This window comes from Emys orbicularis, chromosome 6 (genome assembly GCF_028017835.1).
Source record: "Emys orbicularis isolate rEmyOrb1 chromosome 6, rEmyOrb1.hap1, whole genome shotgun sequence".
Lineage (NCBI taxonomy): Eukaryota > Metazoa > Chordata > Testudines > Emydidae > Emys > Emys orbicularis.
In genome coordinates this window covers 22,209,104-22,230,212 of record NC_088688.1, presented here as the reverse complement: position 1 = coordinate 22,230,212, position 21,109 = coordinate 22,209,104, and the positions used below count along the sequence as shown (strand labels likewise).

The 21,109-nt window shown below is 43.8% G+C and overlaps 1 protein-coding gene across 1 annotated transcript in view; it reads left to right on the top strand.

Annotated features, from left to right (window-relative positions):
* CCBE1 (collagen and calcium binding EGF domains 1) overlaps positions 1–20,598 on the top strand; it is a 185,929-nt gene extending 165,331 nt beyond the window's left edge. Inside the window, exons 7-11 of the mRNA XM_065406913.1 lie at positions 2,538–2,658; positions 5,680–5,819; positions 5,926–5,961; positions 18,580–18,615; positions 20,365–20,598. Coding sequence (XP_065262985.1) covers positions 2,538–2,658; positions 5,680–5,819; positions 5,926–5,961; positions 18,580–18,615; positions 20,365–20,598 — 567 coding nt within the window. The remainder of the gene's footprint in view (positions 1–2,537; positions 2,659–5,679; positions 5,820–5,925; positions 5,962–18,579; positions 18,616–20,364) is intronic.
* Positions 20,599–21,109: the final 511 nt, after the last annotated feature.

Genomic DNA, 21,109 nt, shown 5'->3' with positions numbered 1-21,109 from the left:
CCAGATAACAAGAATCATTATGCTTTAGAATACAGCTCTCTAATGCAAATGTGAAGGAATCAAACACTGAAATAGCCAGTCGGCCAAATTCATCCAGGAGGTCAACGGAGTTACACCAGGAATGAATTTGCCCCAAGTATCTTTAAAACATTCTTTAAATTCGGTTTGGTAGAGCAAAATTCCCAACTCCACCTGTGGTCACTCACAGCTAGTAACTTTCTTGGCTGCAGATCAGTAGGGATGATTGTTGTCTCCCCTGGGCCAATTTTTGGGGGACAGAAGGTTTTCAGAATATCTTTAAAAACATTTCATTGTTAAATGTTATTATCTAGACAAGGGTGCCTAGTGTTTTATGCATAACAGCACTTCAGATACACAGTGTGCATCTCGTCATGCAGTCCAACTTTGTTTTGTTCAGCTACTTTCATACAGAGTGTATCCAGAACACTTTTCTGAGTTAAATCCTACAGTTACAGGGTTAAAGAACAACAGAGGGAGAGGGAAAGGAAGAGATTTAGTGCAGGCAAGGCAGAAGGAGAGATGTTTCCTCATGAGACTGGCGAGTTAATGAGACTTCATCCAATTTAAAGAAATTTGTTGTTACTTCTCTACTTTCTCCCCATTTGCATTGTTCACCAGCCTTTCAGAGTAAATACCATTGGTCTCTCCCTACCGGATATATGATAATTTGGGCCCGAATCATCACCTAGGATCCCCTCTTTCCCACTTCTGGGATCTCCCACATCTCTAGCTGGAAGGTAGAGGAGAGGCCTACCTCTGCAAAACCATCCACAGAGCAGGAAGAGGGGCCTAATTGAGTTGCCCCCCACTCAGTTCCTCTTCCTCCCCCCTTCCCCGAAGAAAGGCAGTGAGGCACATGGCCCCAGCAATTCCCTGTCCCTCCCAGCAGCCCCACATCATCTGGACTCTTCCACAGAATTTCACAGTGGGAGAGGGAAGTGGTCCTTTCAGAAGGCCCCAGCAACCTCCAGGAAGGAGAAACTCAACAGCAGCAGTGGTGGCTACCAGCAGGGAGGGGATGGACCAGCCCTTAGGGAACACACGGTCCCAGCAGCCTCCTGCCCTCTTCCAGCAGCACTAGGCGACAACCCTTGTACAGCTTCTGTAGCCCTGATGTGATCTGCCATTCGGAGCTCTATGAGCTGTTTTGTGGGACTGGGAGACTGACTCTTGCAGTGTGTCTGGGAGGGTACTTCCCAATGCGGGTAGAAAAACACATGCTAGTTCTGTTCAAGGGAGTATGCTGAAAGTAGCAGTGTAGCCAGGGGATAGCATGGGTGGCGGCTTAGACTAGCTGCCTGAGTACATACCCAGGAGGTCTGGGCGGGTTTGTTCTCGGAGCAGTCACCTGTGCTAGCCCCAGCTACACTGCTATTTTTAGCACACTAGCTCAAGCAGAACTAGCGTGTGTCTGTCTACCGGCTCTGGGAAGCATGTTGCCAGCTGCAGTGGAGATGAACCCTGGGTTGTGACAGGGATGGGAAAGGGAAGGGGAGTTAGAGATGATGGGCAGGTCCCATCGGCATCTTCATAGCCCCAGTCTGCCATGATATCATAGCACATGCTGAACTGATCAGTGGACCCTGGTAGCTGCAGCTATCTGCCACCACCCCCAGACAGCAGCAGAGAGTGGAGAAACACTAAGGGCCATAGTGACCTCACAGTCCCATGTGGGGCAGATGGGGGCAGGGGTTGTACAGGGTGAGGCAAACCATCTGAGGGAGCTGTGAGGACAGTTCACGTATATTTAAATGAACTAACGGTGCTGGATAAAGGGACAGATGGGGGGAGTCTATGCAGAAGGGGGAAGCAAACACATAAATGAATGAGTAAATTAATAATACAGAAATAATCAACCATGCGCCAACGGGTCACTTCTTTGGGGCTAGGGTGTGCAGAGCAAACATAAAGGGGTCACAACAACAGGGTTATGGTTTGATAGGGAATATTTTGAATTATTCACTTTTTTAAAGTTTCAGTGATTTGGGGCCATCAAGCGATGCACATTGCCAGGCTGTGTAGCCATGAGATCTTATTGCTGTCGCCCTCTTTCTTCCCCTTCTGCCCCCTTCCTTCTGCATCGTTTGCTGCACTCACTTATTGGCTGTTGTCTTAAAATATGTCCTGATCCTGCAATGAACAACATGTGAGCAGGCAGTTGTGCCCAGGCAGAGCCCCATAGTCATCAGGGGGGCTGCACCCTAGCACAGCAGTCTGCCCTTACGCAGTCTAGTATTGCAGGATTGGGGCCTGGTACTGTAAGCACCTAGAAGCAGGGAAATATGTCTTGGTTTGTGTCTGTACAGCAACTAGTACAAGGGAACCCCAAACCTGACTGGGCCTTTGGGAACTGCCATAATATAAATAATAGTGAGAATATTAGTAGTAAATACTTCATCTGCATCGAGACCTTTAAAGTTTCACTCACTTTGTTTCCAGAGAAACTTAACAAGGTTTGTAATTGAAATTGGGGAACTAGAGTGGATCTACAACCCTTTATCTTTTTCCCCCCTCAGGTTGCTTTGCTACCAAACAATGCTGCTGACCTTAGCAAACAAATCACTGGTGAAAAGGTGCTTGCATCTAATGCCTATATACCAGGTCCCCCCGGGCAACCAGGACACCAAGGCCCTCCAGGTAAGATGCAAACCAGGAGAAATCAAATATAAAATAGTGATATGAACAAAAAGCTTTTCATTTAATATGATTCTAAGTGTGCAACATTTTTCTTTTAAAATTGGTTTTATCTGCCAATCCACCACATCACAATCTGACAGTGCCTTCTATGCCTTTCCCATTTTCTCTTCATCAAACATTTCCTCACATCTAAAACATACTAGTCCTATAGATGTTTTTCCCCCCCCCATATCTTCCTGGAGTGTCTCATATATTTCAGTCACCATTTCTTCAGCCTGAAACTGTCCTCACCTCATTTCAGAAATGCCTGTTACTTTAGCCCATTCTCATTAGCGCAATAGGAAATGTGCTTTTAATTTGCAAGGGTTCAAACAAACCTTTTTCCTATGATACTTTTGCATGGATTCATTCATTGGTTTAGTGCCGATTTGTGGATTCAAACGCATTAGAAAACAGAAACAAAACTCCACTGACACTGCATTTTGTCTCATTTGGGGTTGAAACCATGAGAAATCACAACGTTTATAAAACTATATTTCAGCTCTGATACCTTCAAGCTAAAGTCAAATATGCTAAAAGATTCACGAACTTCGATTAACTTAGGTCTAATTTTGGATTAGTAACAAACCCAAGAGAGTTTTATCTGGTTCTGGGTTTCATTGGGAAGTTTTGCAGAGCTCTAGCTGTATTCCTTAGTTGGTTTGATTTCTTATCTACTTAATTGATTCCTATCATTACTGTCTCTTTTATTCTCTGAGTAGAAGAAATCTTTGCTTTATTTTCTTGGAGGAGAGTGTCTTCAGTCTACGGTATGTCATCAGTGCAAAGACAATATCATTTTAGACCCTTCTTCTGGCTAAGACTCTGACTGCAATGTACTGTTTATTATCTTCTTGAAATCATTCTGAACAAGGCTTGACTCTAGTCTCTATACTTCTTCCATCTAGTTTCTCAATGACCTGCGCTGTCCAAGGTACTGTAGAATTATCTTTTTCTAGTTGAAAACTATCTCTGCTAACCTATTTCCTATGTGATTAGTGATCAAGTAGGCTGGAATTTTCAAATGGAATGACACACTGGGAGTTGGGTGTCTGGCTCCTTTGCAAACCCTAATCATAAACATTTTTAGTTCTGTTTTCCACTTCATTGTTTGACTTTAATTTCTTGTGCTCCCCATGTCCATGCACTATGAAGAGGAATGTATCATCTGCTGGTTATAAAGCAGTTCAGCCAAATACCATATTAGTGTTGCTTATTATGTGAACATTGTTTGTTTCAGACATGATGTCTACTTGTGAGAGGCAAAGAAAGGCAATGTTTCTCTTGACCTATATATACTTAATTTGTCTTGCTTCGCCTCTTAAAAGTATATTTTGTACTGAGTCAACAGTCACCTGGTAGCTGATGAGTATATGAAGTGGAATGTAAGAACAGTACACGTTTCTGTTCATGTATCAGGTAGAAGAAAGATGCAACACATCACCAATAAAAGTGGGCTAAACTTGAAAGTCCTAATTGTTTCTGTGCCTCTCCTCTGTAGAGCCTTAAATTCACCTGTGACGGTTTCGGTCACAGAGACCCCCTTGAGGCTGTCACATGATGTGCTGGAATTACCTCTGAGCCTGTTTTTCACTGCCAGCTTGGGACTGCAGAACCCTGCCTTGTTGAGCCAGACACACTAGTCTGCTGCAACACAGACCCAGGTCTGGTCCACGCTCCCAAAGCTGCAGACTTTAACCAAAAACTGCTCAGCAAGTCACCTATCTCACCCAGACACCCAGCTCCCGATGAGATCCAAACCCCAAATAATTCTGTTTTACTCTGTATAAAGTTTATACAGGGTAAACTCATAAATTGTCCATCCTCTATAACACTGATAGAGAGAGATATGCACAGCTGTTTGCTCCCCCAGGTATTAATCACTTACTCTGGGTTTACTAATAAACAAAAGTGATTTTATTAAGTATAAAAAGTAGGATTTAATTTGTTTCAAGTAATAACAGACAGAACAAGGTAAGTTACCAAGCAAAATAAAACAAAACACGCAAGTCTAAGCCTAATACATTAAGAAACTGAATACAGGTAAATCTCACCTTCAGAGATGTCCCAATAAGCTTCTTTCACAGACTAGACTCCTTCCTAGTCTGGGCCCAATCCTTTCCCCTGGTATAGTCCTTGTTAGTTCCAGCTCAGGTGGTAACCTAGGCAATTTCTCATGACTGGCAGCCCCCTTTGTTCTGTTCTACCCACCTTTTATAGCTTTGGCACAAGGCGGGAATCTTTTGTCTCTCTGGATCCCCACCCTCCTTCTAAATGGAAAAACACCATCAATGGCCCACACTTTGCATAATTACAATAGGACCTCAGAGTAATACTTCATATTTCTAGTTTTAGATACAAGAATGATACATTCATACAAATAGGATGAACACACTCAGTAGATTATAAGCTTTTGAATGATACCTTACAAGAGACTTTTTGCATAAAGAATATTCCAGTTACATTATATTCACATTCCAAGCATATTTTCATAAAGCATATGGAGTGCAACGTCACACCTCCATTGCTGCAAGTTTGCTGATGCTTCCTTTTTTACAAGAGGTTTTTCTTTAGTTTAACTTGCCCATTTGCTCTGTGTTGTGTTAGTATTGAGACATTTCTGCTTTTCCCTTCACTTCCCACTCTTGATATCCCTGATCACCTGTCTGATAGCAGTTGTGGTCTAGTTCTGTTCATGAGGTTTCCTTCATTAATGTTTGTGAAGCACATTGAGATCCTGGGATGAAAGTGAAGAAAGGTGCTGTTGCTCTGAATAATGTCATTGTCCCTGACTGCCTTATTGCTGTGTTTTGGTTTTGTGGAATTACTGCAGCTAATCAGTGAAGTATTATTTTAAAGAAAAGAGAGAAAGGAAAAGGGGAATCCATTAGGGAAATTGTATACTTTGCTGCTTACATTGATATACTAACAGAAAATCTCTAACTGGGTATTAACCTTCACTGGATCACTTTTAATTTATAGGGGTCCCGGGACCAAAAGGAAGTCCAGGATTTCCTGGCTCACCTGGACCTCCAGGCCAACCAGGTCCTAGAGGATCAATGGGACCCATTGGACCATCGCCTGACATATCACATATTAAGCAGGGCAGACGGGGCCCAGTGGTCAGTATTTTACTTTCCTGTCAAGAACATGCAGTGTGTCCTCCCACCCTCCACAAGCACACACAAGCCTTTCCATTCTAGTGAAAACCATTCCTTTGTCTTGCAGGGTCCGCCGGGGGCACCAGGGAGAGATGGTACCAAGGTGAGGCCAGAAGTATTAGTCTTTTCCTGTATGCATACATCCCCCAATCGCTATCATCAATCTCACTGATTGCTATTGCAGATCAGTTTATTCCAAATACTAAGATAATTTTCCTTTCCCAATATTTGACCACGTTCCCCTCCCCTTCAAAGCCCTTCCGCATCTTTCTCTGTTTCCACATCAAGTTCACGCTCCTTAGCCTCACTTTCAAGACCATCCACGTGTTTGCACTGATGTCCTCAGAGTCTCTCTCTCAGTCCCTATGCACTGCTGAATCCTCCCCACCTACAAATCCCTTGTGTCCTCATCCCACTCTTTGTTTTATGCTTTTATTTATGTTCCCTGGCTCTTGAAAATGCTTATCCCCTCTTCTATGCTGAGTATCTGCCCTTTCCTTCTCCATATCACTCCTTAAAGAGGACAGTGATCAATTGTCCTCTATGTTCACTGAGGGCAGGACAAGAAGTAATGGGCTTCATTTTCAGCAAAGGAGTTTTAGGTTAGATATTAGGAAAAACTTTCTAACTAAGAATAGTTAAGCTCAGGAATAAGCTCCCAAGGGAGGTTGTGTAATCCCTGTCTTTGGAGGTTTTTAAGAACAGGTTGGACAAACACCTGTCAGGGATGGTTTAGATATACTTGATCCTGCCGCAGTGCAAGGGGATGAACTAAATGAACTCTTGAGGTCGCTTCCAGCCCTACTTTTCTATGATTGTGACTTAGACACTGTCGTGGAAAAATCGACCACACCGTTAATTTTGGGTCAGACACACTGTTGCACCTTTATTAGGTTATACAATACAATTATGCATAAAGGGAAGGTCGGCGTGTTCCCATGCAAGGGGGTCAGCCGCCTTGCATAAATTATACAATTTCAAGCTTATAAAGGTAAAAACCGCAACGCGTAATAAAGCATTACAAATTGTATCAGCCTTATTTGGTATATTTATCAGCAAACCAATCAGAGCCTCTCTGGGGCCGCGATTCGGACCTGATACCATTTAGGGCTTTTCCTGTTATTGCTAGAGGCTCCTGCACGGCCCCCCCCCCCCCTCTTGCATTACCTTTCTTGCATTACTTTATTGAGTACTAAGTTACCTAATGCGTTTGATTTGCTAATAGAGTTGTACAACAAGCCCTTTTTTAACTGTGTGCCCACCTACTTGCGGTTTTACTGTACAAGACTTTTTTGCTTTATTAATTTTTCCATAGCTAAACTACTGTTATCTTAGGTCAGGTTACCCAACTACCAGTAGGCGTTGGTTCCCTTTTTCTTCTGTTGGCCTTTTGATTGAGCCATACAGGTCCTGCATTGTGTCACACAAGCTTATAATTTAAAGCATATACTTTTAATATCAAGCAGGCCTGCCACGGCCTGCTGTTGCTAGCTTAGCAATAGGTTATAATTCAGAGTAAGGCATATGGGGTTCCCCGAAAATCCTCCACAACTCCCTCCTCTTGATGCTATTCAACAGCATCAACTTCCTCGATATGAATGTTTATTAAAGCTTGGACCTTAGGTCTTTTTTTCAGGGGCGTTTTATATTCGTTACAGTAGGGTATTTTCAGTGAGTTATATACTGGATTTTTTGGTTCCAACACAGAAGTCCGTAAAGGGGCGAGGGGCAAGGGGTAAGGGCGTGGTGGAGGGCAAATCACAGGCTGGGTTTGGGGTGATCACAAGCTAGGGTGTTGGGGTTGGGGTCAGTTTTTTTACCCCCCTCCCTACCCTTTGACCTAATTTCCGAGGAGTGGGTGTTTGTTTGGGTAGAAGGGCGCTTGGTGGTTTCCGCAGGGGTGGTACTCGGCCCTAGTTTTGGTACATTTTTTAAGACTTGGACTATGTTATTTTCCGGGGGATTTCAGCAAAGGCTTAAGGGGGGGGCTAGTTTACAGATAGCTGGAATTACGGAATAGGTCATAGATCATGCAAGGGAGAAATTGCATGAGTCAGTTTGCATTTAGCTAAAGTTACCTATTGCTTTACACAAGCGGTTATTATATTTTATTAGCCATGAACATATTTTACCAGTGCTGCTGGGGGGTTATTTCCTTTTTTGTTGGTACTTTTGACTGGGCATAGCCTCACAAACTGATTTTTGGTTCAGGCTTTTAGGCCTACCCCATTACCCACGAAAGTCCTTAGTATGGCAGATTTTTAGGGAAGATGTTTCAGGGTCTTCAGGTAGGCATTACTATTCTTATTTAGAATGGAGGTCATTGGGCAATACTTAGCACACAAGTTTATACTAAGGTGGTTAACAGTTGGGTCTGGAAGATTATTAACATCAGTGGAAAAGAACAGGGCCCTGAGGGGTGGTTGTGGCTGAGGCTGGGATATAGGACAAACTTTACATAAACAACACAAAAAGACAATTAACAATTTACAACTAGCAGCTAAAATAATACCAAGCAAAATTTTTTTTTTACAACTATAAAAGTGAAAAGGCTGGGTACAATCTGAGCCAATTTTTTAGTAAGAGGGATGGCTGGGTTGAGGGACACATAGATTTGGGGCATACCAGGCCAGGTAATAAACGGCTGCCTTGTGCAGTGGTTAAGTTAAGACTGTATGGAATGGGGATTTGGGGCTGAGATGGCAGGGCACACCCATTTTTTTTTTTGCTAAACAATAATTTTTTTGGGGGGTTTTTTTTAATTGCTTTTTTTTTTTAACAGGCCATATTTAATACATTGATTATTTTCCCAGGATACAATTTGCGGAGGCAAAATAGCTGTGGGGGTTCCAAGGGCCATAATGACCACAAGGTTCCGATACCCACCCAGATATGATGAGCAGCGAAATCATAGGGAGTGGTGATGAAATGGCTAGGTTCATGGGGTGGTTTGACTTTTCATACCTGCCGGTGGATAACTCAGTCCCATAGACAATTCGCCCAGGGTTTTGGCACAAGTAAGTGCACTGGAACCCAGGTGCCATTTACCGGTTCCGAAGCTTGGAAGGTACATGCAACAGAGTCACAGCTTTATTTTGACAATGTTTACGTATTTTTTTACTTTTATAGCTTGGGTGGCACTTCCACAGTAGTGGTAAGGGTTTTAGGCCACCGCTGATTTAAAAGGGACCGTTAAAGAAATCCTGCATTTGACTACAAGCTGAATCCCAGACAGTGTTCTTTTTTGCTAAGGCAAGGGTGTTTATTAATTTTGATAGAAGGGTTTGAATTGTGGTTCCCAGTCCTGACAAGGCATGGAGGGCTTTTATATTGGTATAGGTGTTAGTTAACCCTGCCTCAGTAAGGAGGCCTGATGCCCTTTCCAAAATTCCCAGACGTTCTTTGTGATCCCGGATTTTATTTATTGTCCAAATAGCGGCTACTCTAGTTAGGTTATGTAAGATTTCTTCTACTACGCCTCCCTTTCCCCAACAAAAACTTTTCCACTGCACAAGCTGGGCCAGTTGAATGGCCGCTCTCTGAAAACAATCAGGGTACTAGGTAGTTATTTGGAAAGCAAAGAGGGAAATAAGAAAGTGGTGGTTCTTATAGTAGCATTTAGCACAATTCACCACTGTAAACAACAATTTTATTGGTAGGATGTGCTATACCACATTTGTTGTTCCGAGACTTGAATTTCCCTGAGGCTATGGCCAGACAGATTTGTATGGGAATTGGAGAAGATACAAGGGGGGGTAGCTGGGGAACGGGGACTACAACAATGGGCAACCATATAGAGCCGGAATACACTGCAATACGACACAGGCTAAACCGGAGGCTACTGATTGGCCAAGATTTAGAAAAGCAAAAACAAAACAAAAAAATTACTTTTTCCCTCCCCACCCTAAGTTCGTTAAGGAGAAGAGGCTAAAAAATATTAAAAGTTTTATTTTCAGGTAGTTTTGGCTAGCTTCCGCAAGCTATTTTTCAAGATTTCGTAGTCTCAGTTCACTTAGCTGTCCGGCAATGAGGCTGCAAGGGAGGGGTTACCAGCACAATCACCTTGCTTGGTTGGAGGCTTTATTATGGCCTCAGGTGAAGAAGTTGTTTTCTTAGCAAGGTCCGAAGGCTTAATGGATTGGTCAGCGGACAAGAGTCCCTTAGCACGGGGCGAGGGCAGTTCTTTGCTGATGGACCCTTATGCAAACCCAGTCTCTGGTTTCAGCGAGTGGCAGGACTGCTGTGTATAAAAAGACCTAACACATTTCGTTAGTGCCGGACTATTGTGTCATTTATTAAATGACTGTTTATTTGAGCTAGGCCAGCAGGGCACTGTTGGTAGTTGCATTGGGTGCCCTGGTAAAATTTTTCATGAGGGCTAAATTTGGTCCCTTGATTGGGAGTGGCCTTTAAAGGGTATTTGGCCATATTAGATCTGTGAAGCTGCACACATACTGGATCTGTGAAGCTGCACATAGCTTTTTTATAATTAATTCAGATATGCCAGACCGTGATACAAAAATTTTTAAGCAAAAGCTTCACAACAGCCCCCGCATGACATTCCACCAATGCAAAACTGTTGCAAAACCTTTATTCAAGATCCTGCATTTGCCCTTTCTGCAAGAAAATACACCACCAAAACTAACACACACTTATAATTATAACTTTTAAACATTTGAACAAATTAATTTAAATATTTAAAACAGATTTAAAAATTTTTATTTTAAAACAATTTAAACTTTGCAAAGCACTAAATTACTTTAAGGATCAAATGCTAAATACTAAACCAAACAACACTAGTTTATTTTGTTTGGCAAAAATATTTTCCTTGGTTTTATAACCCCAAAACAACATTAACTTATTTTAAACTTATAAAACAAAAATTATACACACCAGGAGTGTTTTTTAACAAATTTAATTAACCTTTTTTTATAGTTAAATGATTTTATTTTAATAACTTTTTGCCTGGATTACTTACAGACACTCCCAAAGGAATGGCTGCAAAGAAACCAAGATTTTTTTTTTTAACATTTATTCATAGTTTTACCGCTTATGCCATTTGTGACGGGTTGGATTACAGAAACCCACTTGGGAGCTGCCACCCAATGTACCAAGACTACTTTTGCTCCTGCTTTCCCTGCCAGCTCAGGACTCCAGCACCCTGTCTTGCTGAGCCAGACACTTCAGTTTGCTCTAACATAGACCCCGCTGAATCACTTGTCCCAAAGCTGCAAGTCTACCTGAAAACAGCTTACAATAGTGTGCTTGTCTCTAGCACTTAGATGCCCAAATCCCAATGGGGTTTAAACCCAAATAAATCCGTTTTACCCTGCACAAGCCCATGCAGGGCAAACTCATAAATTGTTTGCCCTTTATAATACTGATAGAGAGATACATTTTATATTTCCAGTTTTAGATACAAGAGTGGTACAAATTAGATGACTATACTTAGTAGATTATAAGCTTTGTAATGATACCTTACAAGAGACCTTTTACATAAAACATATTTTAATTACGTTATATTTACTTATTACCATATTTTTTTTTTAAACTATTTTAGTTACATTACATTGATTTATTATGTTTTTATAAAATTATATAGACTTTACATTACACTATTATTTAAGCAATTATTATTATGAAAGGAAAAAGACAAGAAGCCAACTCTGCAATTACTTAATTTTTACCAGCAACTACAGAGTTAACCCCTTAACCCCCCCTCTCCTGACTTTCTTAAACTGCGGTTGTCTGCCCGCTTGGGCCCAATCCTTTTTTTTTTTATGGGCACAGGCACTGTTTTACTATTAATTTAGCAAGGAGGGTGGGCTGTTTTTATTAACTTTTTTTGTAGAAGAGGACCAATTATTTAATAAAACAATTATTATTATACTTAAAGAGTGGTTAAACAACACAACAACACTAAAACACTTGCTATTATGCTTGAAGAATAATTAAACAACACTAAAATTTATATTACATAAATTAAAACACTGCAATAAGCTCTGCTTTCTTTTCCGGGGGAGAGCAATCCTTCCCCTATGCTCCTTTTTAAACCTGGGTGTAGCCTTACCCCTTTTAACATTCACACCACTGGGGAGGATTTATAAGGAAGGTCCTCGCATGCACCCTGTCCGGCAATGAGTTACCAATCCGCCCTTGAGAGGAACGGGGTAGGATGCCCAATTGCCCCAGGTTTTGGCAAACGATTTTCAGGGGCTCCCCTTCACACACAGCAAGGGGAGGGAGCTCACTCCACAGTGATCCAACCCACACGCGAGTTCTTGCTCCAGAAGAAGATAAGATTCGGGGAAGGGTTTTTGGTCGTAGGTTAATCACACAAAAATTAGGAAAGCTTCGGTCACCGTACTCTTTTTCCCCAGTAGAGAGCACCGGCCCGTTTTCAAGAGTACGGGATGGGATACTCTACTACCTAGGAGTACTAGGACGGATTCCTTAGGGGCCCCCCCGCTCTCCGAGCAAGGAGGTGGTCTCCGTACACTCCTCCCCCAGCAGGGAGCACCGGCCCGTCTTTAAGAGAACGGGATGGGTTGCACCACTGCCTAGGAGTACTTGGACGGTTTCCCGGGGCCTTCCCGCTCTCCGAGCGAGAAGGGACACAATTGTCACTTAAATGGGTAGAAAAGGGTGGGGACCTACTACTCTACTTTACACAAAACGGGGGTCTCCGCTACTTTACTTCACGGTCCCTTACCCCGCCCGTAGCAGGTCCCGGAACCACCTTACGACCTACAATCACACCACACCTAATTCGGGATCTTTGCTATAACAGTCCTTTCCAGCCCTACAGCCTGGTGCTGGTGGGAGTCCTGCCAATCCCCGGACCGCAGGTCTTATCAGTTCACACAGCCTATTGCTAGTGTGGTCCACCAGCCTATTGCTAGTGGGAGCTACTCCGGCCCCTTCGGCTGCACCGGGTCCTCCTGGATTACGCCCCAACTCCTGTTGAAGTCCAGGCAGTGGATTCCGCCCCCCCTTTACTTTACTCAGGGGATTATACCCCACCTCGCTTAAGGGGTCCACCCGCGTCCTACAGGTTCGGTGGATTACGCCCCTACTCACTATGGGGTCCACTTTCCCGGGGTGCTCCTGCAGCCGGTCCCTCACCTCCCTCTGAGATCACCACTGCCCAGAGGGATATGGCCACAAAGCTAAGCAAACAACAATATAGAAAGCTTAAAAAGGCAAAGCATAGGAGTTTGGCATACTTTTTGTTTTTATCAAGATTAGAAACCCTTTCAGTTGTTTACCTCTAGTCCTCGGGCCACTTAGTTCTTGAGTCAGTGGTGGTTTCCTTTATATCCCAGAGAGATCACTTAGCCTATTTAGCCTCTGTTCCTGCCTGAATAATCTCCTGTCATCCGAAACTTGTTTTTATTCTGGGCTGGCACTCTAAAAGTGTTTAACTGCCAGACGGATGTCCCAGTAATTTCACCGAGGCTGTTCCAAGGAAACCGTTGGGTCTAAGACCTCGTGTACACACCACAAAACAGACAGTCCCCTACGCCCTCCCCCCTAGCTTATAGCCTAAGAGAGCGCAGCATGATGCAAAAATTTAAACAGACAAGTTACAGAACAGACACACACAAAACGAACAGGCGTCAGGCAAATGAGTCTTACCTCAAAAGGTTCGGATTACAGCGCGCCCTTACCTGAACCCAGAGCCTATGGGCAGCTCCCCACCGAAGCCCAAATAGAGACAAGGGTCTCTTACCTGGCGCCTGGGATCGGTGTGGAAGCGGTCCACGGTCCTCCGGTCCGGTGGGACCCCACGCAGTCATTTTAGTTCACAGACTTATAGCCTGAGGCCAGTTTATTGACATACAAACCAGTGCGCACTGGGGTGTGGTCCGGAGACCAACACACCAGCAACAGCTTACCAGCTTTTTTTATTTCATTAAACCACAAACAGGGTACAAACAATACGTCATGAGTTAAGAAATTGGGGACCAATTATAAACCCTGGGCATTACCGGGCGAATACCCTCCTTCGCCTGTCTGGATAATGGATATTGGCGGATTCTGGGGAGGGGCTTCGCTGGGTTTACACGGATTTTAACCGGTTGGGTAGAACCAATGCGCCCAACCTGGTTGGCATGTTTTGCCCATAACGTGGGTGAGACCTTTGCCAGCAATTCCTGTTGCAACAAGGAAGGGCTGGACTGGGTGTCCCCCACCGGAGCCTGCTCTTCCTGCAGCAGAGCTAAAACTGTATTCTGTGCAGGATCGGGCACCTTCAGAAACACCCCGTCTGGGGTACAAACAATTGTACAATTCAGTTTACACAGCAAATCCTTTCCCATCTTATTGTACCACATAAAATACGCATTAAACTGACCCTGGGGCACCGTGTTGGCAAGAAGGGCTTCTCTAAGGTGCACCATCCTGTCAAGATCAAAGCTACCCTCCAGGGGAAACTGCAGTTTTGGATTATTTCTAGTGTACCAGTTCCACTTATTTAAATATTTACACGTCGACGATCCACAATGTACGTACATATAAGCAGCAGGCGTGCCTTTGGGTGGGACCGGCAGGATTTTTGATCCTTTGGCCCCCATTTTTTTTACAGCTCACTTTCACTCAAGCCAATTACACCAGGATGCTAACTCGGGGGTTACCACAGTTCTACACTAATGGCCCATCTTCAGGCCTGCCCTTGTTTCATGGCAGGAACACAAGGGAGCAGGTTCCCAGGCATTTTTCCTCTGGTGAACCTACAGGAAAGCGGACAAGGGGGGCGGGCTGACTGGACAACCCGTGGTCCCCGTACGTCCCTCTTCAGCCCTGGGCACCAGCCTTCAAGCCAACGGTGCTGCAGTAGCTTTTGAGCCGACGGTACGGTTTCCTGGGGCTTCCCTCCTCTCCGAGGTAGGGAAGGGAGCTTATTGCTCCGGGGGGAACAAAAAGGGACCCCGTGGCCTTTTACAAGGCAGTGCTCAAAGAGCGGTCACTGGGTCATGGGGAAGTGGAGGGGTAAGGGGTAACGGGATGGGGAACACACAAGCACCCTGACTGGTTAGCCACTTACCAAGGCCTGCCAGTCGGGGAAGCTTTTCAATCTTTCTTTAAGCGGGTCGTGGAGCTTGCTTTCAGAACACCCCCGGTCACGAGCAATTACTTGCTTCGCAGGGGGTCTGGGGCGTCTTTCCACGACCAACACACTCCGGCCGCTTGGCCTTATACACACACACACAGGCCGCTCGGCCTCACATACACAGGCACATTTCCTGGCACAGCCGCCAGGGCGAAACTGCCCCTTGTCCCTCCCAACCTGGTCGGCTCCGGGACCCCGAACGCCCAGCTCTAATAGGCGATCAGGATACTTCGGACCAAAGGAGCGTGGTCCGAGGGGGCGGCCGGCACTTCCTGAGACTGGGGCGCGTAACCCAGCCCAACACTTCGGAGACTGAGACTGAAACTTGAGACTGTAACACAGCCTAACTTGAAACTTGAGACTGTAACACAGCCTAACTTGAAACTTGAGACTGTAACACAGCCTAACTTGAAACTTGAGACTGTAACACAGCCTAACTTGACCGGAGACTGAGACTGAAACTGACACAAACCCGGAGACTGAGACCCGCCCAGTCTAAAACACCTTAGAAAACTAACACACTCCCGAACAAAGGCGCCAAGCGTGTCTGACTTTGTCCCAAGGTTGGATCCAGCTTGTGACTTACCCCAGCCGGAGCCTACGGACCAGTCCTCTCCCAGGCCCCTAACAGCAGAGATTTCAAAAGGTCTCTTACCTCTTAGATGGGCCCCGGGGTTGGAAGAGAACTGCCCGCGGTCCTCCGATCCAGGGATGTCATCTGTGGATCCCGGACGAGCCCCCAAATTGTCGTGGAAAAATCGACCACACCGTTAATTTTGGGTCAGACACACTGTTGCACCTTTATTAGGTTACACAATACAATTATGCATAAAGGGAAGGTCGGCGTGTCCCCATGCAAGGGGGTCAGCCGCCTTGCATAAATTACACAATTTCAAGCTTATAAAGGTAAAAACCGCAACGCGTAATAAAGCATTACAAATCTTATCAGCCTTATTTGGTATATTTATCAGCAAACCAATCAGAGCCTCTCTGGGGCCGCGATTCGGACCTGATACCATTTAGGGCTTTTCCTGTTATTGCTAGAGGCTCCTGCACGGCCCCCCCCCCCCTCTTGCATTACCTTTCTTGCATTACTTTATTGAGTACTAAGTTACCTAATGCGTTTGATTTGCTAATAGAGTTGTACAACAAGCCCTTTTTTAACTGTGTGCCCACCTACTTGCGGTTTTACTGTACAAGACTTTTTTGCTTTATTAATTTTTCCATAGCTAAACTACTGTTATCTTAGGTCAGGTTACCCAACTACCAGTAGGCGTTGGTTCCCTTTTTCTCCTGTTGGCCTTTTGATTGAGCCATACAGGTCCTGCATTGTGTCACACAAGCTTATAACTTAAAGCATATACTTTTAATATCAAGCAGGCCTGCCACGGCCTGCTGTTGCTAGCTTAGCAATAGGTTATAATTCAGAGTAAGGCATATGGGGTTCCCCGAAAATCCTCCACAGACACTTAGCAGCCAAAGACCTATTGACTTTTTAAGAGACTCTGGGTGCAACATGCCTAAGTCACTTTTGAAAATAGGTCTTAGGCTTCAAGTCACTTAAGTGCTTTTGAAAATTTTACCCTGGGTCCTTAATAATAGTCTCAGCTGATGTAAATCAATATAGTTCTATTGAAGTCAATGGCACTACTTCAGTTTACTTCAGGATCTGGCCCACAGGTTTGAAATCATTGCATGGTGGCAAGTTTGGGGTATCTTAAGAAAACTATAATTTTTTTATGTAAACTTTCTAGCACGTGCTTCCAAATTGTGTGTTCAAGGAAAGATGGAGCTCAAAAAAAGTATTCATGTGGATAATTTCATTTTTAACAGCTGGAACATAAGTGCTCCTACATTTAATTGTTTTTATAATGAGATGGCCATCTTATTAAACTTATACATATTGTGTGTGGCGATATCTGTCTCTGGGCCATAAATAAAAACATATTTTAGAAAAGATAATCACAGCCATTTTGGAAGTAATCAACCAATTTATCTTTATATGCTCTAATTACTTCTATGATATGAAACTTCTCTTCCTAAAATTCCAGTAGAAAGTGCTCACGTCTCTCTCACTTCTGTTGTTACATGCATGAAATGTATTTAGTTCTTCATACTGATTTCTGATCTCTGTCTTCCCTCTGATGCAATTTCTGCCTCTTCCATCTGATTGATCCAAGTCTTCTAATTCCTCACTCTTTTCTCTTGGTGACTATGGCCCAGGTATGCAAAGGTATTTAGGGGCTTAATTTCCATGGGAATTAGTCACCTAATACCTTTGAGTATCAGGGCCTATGTCCTTCTGATCTCTTTTTTCCTAGGGCTTCTTTTTTGGTTGCTTTTTTAAGTCTGATTTTCTATCTTAAGAGATTGTGCAAACATGGCATTTCCTGTTGATCTGAATACCTTCAGAAAAAAACCTAATTGTATTTGGAAAGCTTTTGTCTGACATGTATAACAAATGGTAACAAATGCTTAGTTTTATATGTGGCTGGGGACCCAAAACATCAGGTCTTCAATCAAATAATTATTACGGTGTTATAATAAGTGAGTAAAGTCTTTCTCCTCTAGTGAAATGTGATTTCCTCTGTGGTCAATACTCTCTCCTTGGTTGTATTTTTTATGATGAACTCTATAAATCATAAAAATCAGTGAATGGCCTTAAGAACCAGCACCAATTTTGACTGACAATTACTATTTATTATTTTTAAAATAACTTCAGGCTATTGGAAAGCTACTGGTGCCCTTTTGTCAACCTTGTTTTCTACAAACCTTTCAGAAATTGACTGCTTCTGTAGATCCCTGTGCCAGCCAAGATTTGAAATTTTGCCTTCAGGGGTATTTAATAGGGTGTATGTTTACAAGTTTCTGAGTGTGGTTGTGGAAAGCATGGAGACACAAGCAATAATGCGTGTACTGAGTAATTGCTCTGTGCTAGTGCTTCTGCCTAGTGAGGAGGAATATGTGAAAACCTCTACACCTACAGTGAACAAGCCCCGTTGAACTGGGGGAAAGTGGGTGAGCATGTAGCCAGGGCAACGGTTCTTAAATCCAGTGACTGCAAAGTGGGTGCATAGCAGCCACTTATAGGATATTTAAACAGGCTTCAGAGCTGTACATAGAAGTGAGAATTGAGACAGCCGTGAAGAGCAGCCTCTGACAAAGAAATGTGTCTGAGGTTTCCACGCAACCCCTAGCTCTCACAGCCAGCTGCTAATTCCCTCATGGCATATGCTGGGCAAATGTTCTAGCTGGCCTACTAGCCTGCAGCACTTGTGTAACCCACTGGTCAGAGAGTGTGGCAGGTCCCCCAGTGTGCCTGGGATATGAGTCTATTACAGACTGAACTAGGGAGGGTTGGCTCTTTAGCTCAAGCTTTTAGGAGCTTTTTTTTGAAGTTCTGGAGGTCCCTGATTCAATCCTCAGTGCGTAGGCTAGATGGAAGCTGTCCTACCTGTTCCTCTTAGTTTACATCACCTTATTGGATGAAGCCTATAGTTACCAAGGGATTCTTGATCCACAGGGATGAATGAGTGCCTCAGTTGAGGCAAAGCTATGTCATTTTCTGCTTGCTTTAATCACAGCTAATTAAAATGGTATTTATTACAGGGGGAGAGAGGAGCACCAGGACCAAAAGGGCCACCTGTAAGTATCACTGCCAGCCAACTAGGATTTCCCAAGTAGAGAAAGGACATGATCTAGTAACAATGTCACAGTCAGATACCTATGGTGAAAGCAATCCCTCTATGTCTCTGTTACTGTATCAGTATTTTGTACCTAAATGTCATCAAGCCTAACATTTGTCTATGTACCCTGTTCTCTCTTCAGTGGATACGCTGCATCGCCATGCCATCGTGGTGTACTGTACATCATTAGAAGGCACTATCCTGGGACATCTCCCATAGAACTAGTTAGCTTAATAATAGTAAATGGCAGAAACAGATGCTTGATTGGGACAGCATTAGCAAACAGTTTGCTTAAAAGGAACACCAGCCAATAAGAAGGGATTAATTGGGATTTGGTGCAATTAACAAATAAAGATAAGAAGAAGAAGAGGAAGAGAGAGATGCAATGCAGAGTATTTGTTCTCATATACTTTCCTGGGTGTCTGTCTGGTGAGTCTTGCCCACATGCTCGAGGTTTAGCTGATCGCCATATTTGGGGTCAGGAAGGAATTTTCCTCCAGGGCAGATTGGCAGAGGCCATGGGGGTTTTTTCGCCTTCCTCTGCAGCGTGGGGCATGGGTCACTTACTGGAGGATTCTCTGCACCTTAAAGTCTTTAAAACATGATTTGAGGACTTCAACAGCTCAGACATAGGTTAGGGGTTTATTACGGGAGTGGGTGGGTGAGATTCTATGGCCTGCGTTGTGCAGGAGGTCAGACTAGACGATCATAATGGTCCTTTCTGACCTTAAAGTCTATGACTCTATATACTTATTCAGTCAGGGTGAAATTCAGCCCTCTGCAGCAGACCAAGCACTCCCAATGGAGTTAGGCACTGGCATGCATTTGAAAATCTCACTAGGCACTTATCTGCTACTGTGCACTTATCCATGTGAAGAGAACTTAAAAAACGTTATGGTTTTGTTAAATGAGATAAAAACAGATGGAAACATTTTTACAGATGGAAACATATTTAGTCATTGAAAAACAGCATTTGGGTCACAGTAGAGAAACGGATTCATTTTAAAATTCAGTTTCTCCTATCGATTGTATTTTATTATAAATCTTCCATTCATAAAAAGTACGTCATTATTTTTTAAAATAGAAGGAACATGAGGAAAAGAATCTCCTCTGAATTATGCTCTGTGCCTGCTCAGTGCAAAGTTGTCTTCTGAGATGATGAGGGCTGATACCCGTAGAGGTTGAAGGCATTTGGCTACTCACAGAAGTGTTCAGCATTTTGCAGGATGGAGCCCTGTGTGCTAAATGCATTTGCCATTTGAAGGTGCTTTTCTGAGTTATTCCAGGTTGATTGAAGGGGAGAAGTTTTATTTCAGACAGCCAACACCAAGCAACGTTTTGTCAAAGTACCCCAGCGAGCATAACTACGTTAAATTTTGGGCAGTGCTCGGAAAATATCCAGGGCCGGCGCTTCCACTAGGCGACCCTAGGATTTGGGGGGTGGCATTTTGCCATCCTCGGCTGAAATTTGGCGGCGGGGGATCCTTCCGCTCCGGGTCTTCGGCAGAAATTCGGCGGCGGGTCCTTCACTCGCTCCGGGAGCCGCCGCCGAAGTGCCCCAAAGATGCGGAGCGGAAGGACCCCCCACCGCCGAATGCTCAGAGGAGGAGCGCTGCCGCCTAGGGCGGCAAAAACCCTGGTGCCGCTCCTGAAAATATCAAAGCACTAAGTAATAAGTATTATTAATGATCACACGTCATGTTTGCAGGGCCCACCAGGCTCATTCGATTTTCTGTTGCTGATGATGGCAGACATCAGAAATGATATTGCTGAACTTCAGGAGCGAGTGTTTGGACACAGGACTCACTCATCAGCAGAGGAGTTTCCATTACCTCAGGAATTTACAAACTACCATGACACAGTAGACTTTGGATCTGGAGAGGACTATAAGCAAAGAATTGCACCCAAAGACTCTAGGATGCACAAAACAGCCCATCATTAGCTAGGTTTATAGCAAGGAGAGATGTTCAGAGTTGTACAGTATAAAAATGCACTGATGATGTAAAATATATATATAATTTTCCAGTTTTCTCTTTTCTTGTCCCCATGTCCTGTAGCTTTCTCTATTTACAGGGACATCTACTAGTGGTGGTTACATACATTCCAGCCTGTGTCAGTTTTTGTGCTTTGTGTATGTAGACATTATTGTAATGGAAATTAGTTGGCTAAGCGTTAGTCTGAAGTGTCATACAATGAGGTCTGAGGTAAACCTGGGAGATGCATGTGTCCTAAAACTACTCCTGCTTGTCCCTTAAAAATACCCCACTGCTCATCCAGTGTAGGCAGTAAGATCTATTCAGCAACAGATTTCTGGCTGTGCAATGAGAGAATATGGTCTATACGTGATATGGGGGTGGGCAAGGGAGCAGGAAACTTACTAAGAGGAAGAACTGGTGTGAATGAGACAAGTTTGCTGATTCACACAGATAAAATCAACTAACCCTCATGGTGGC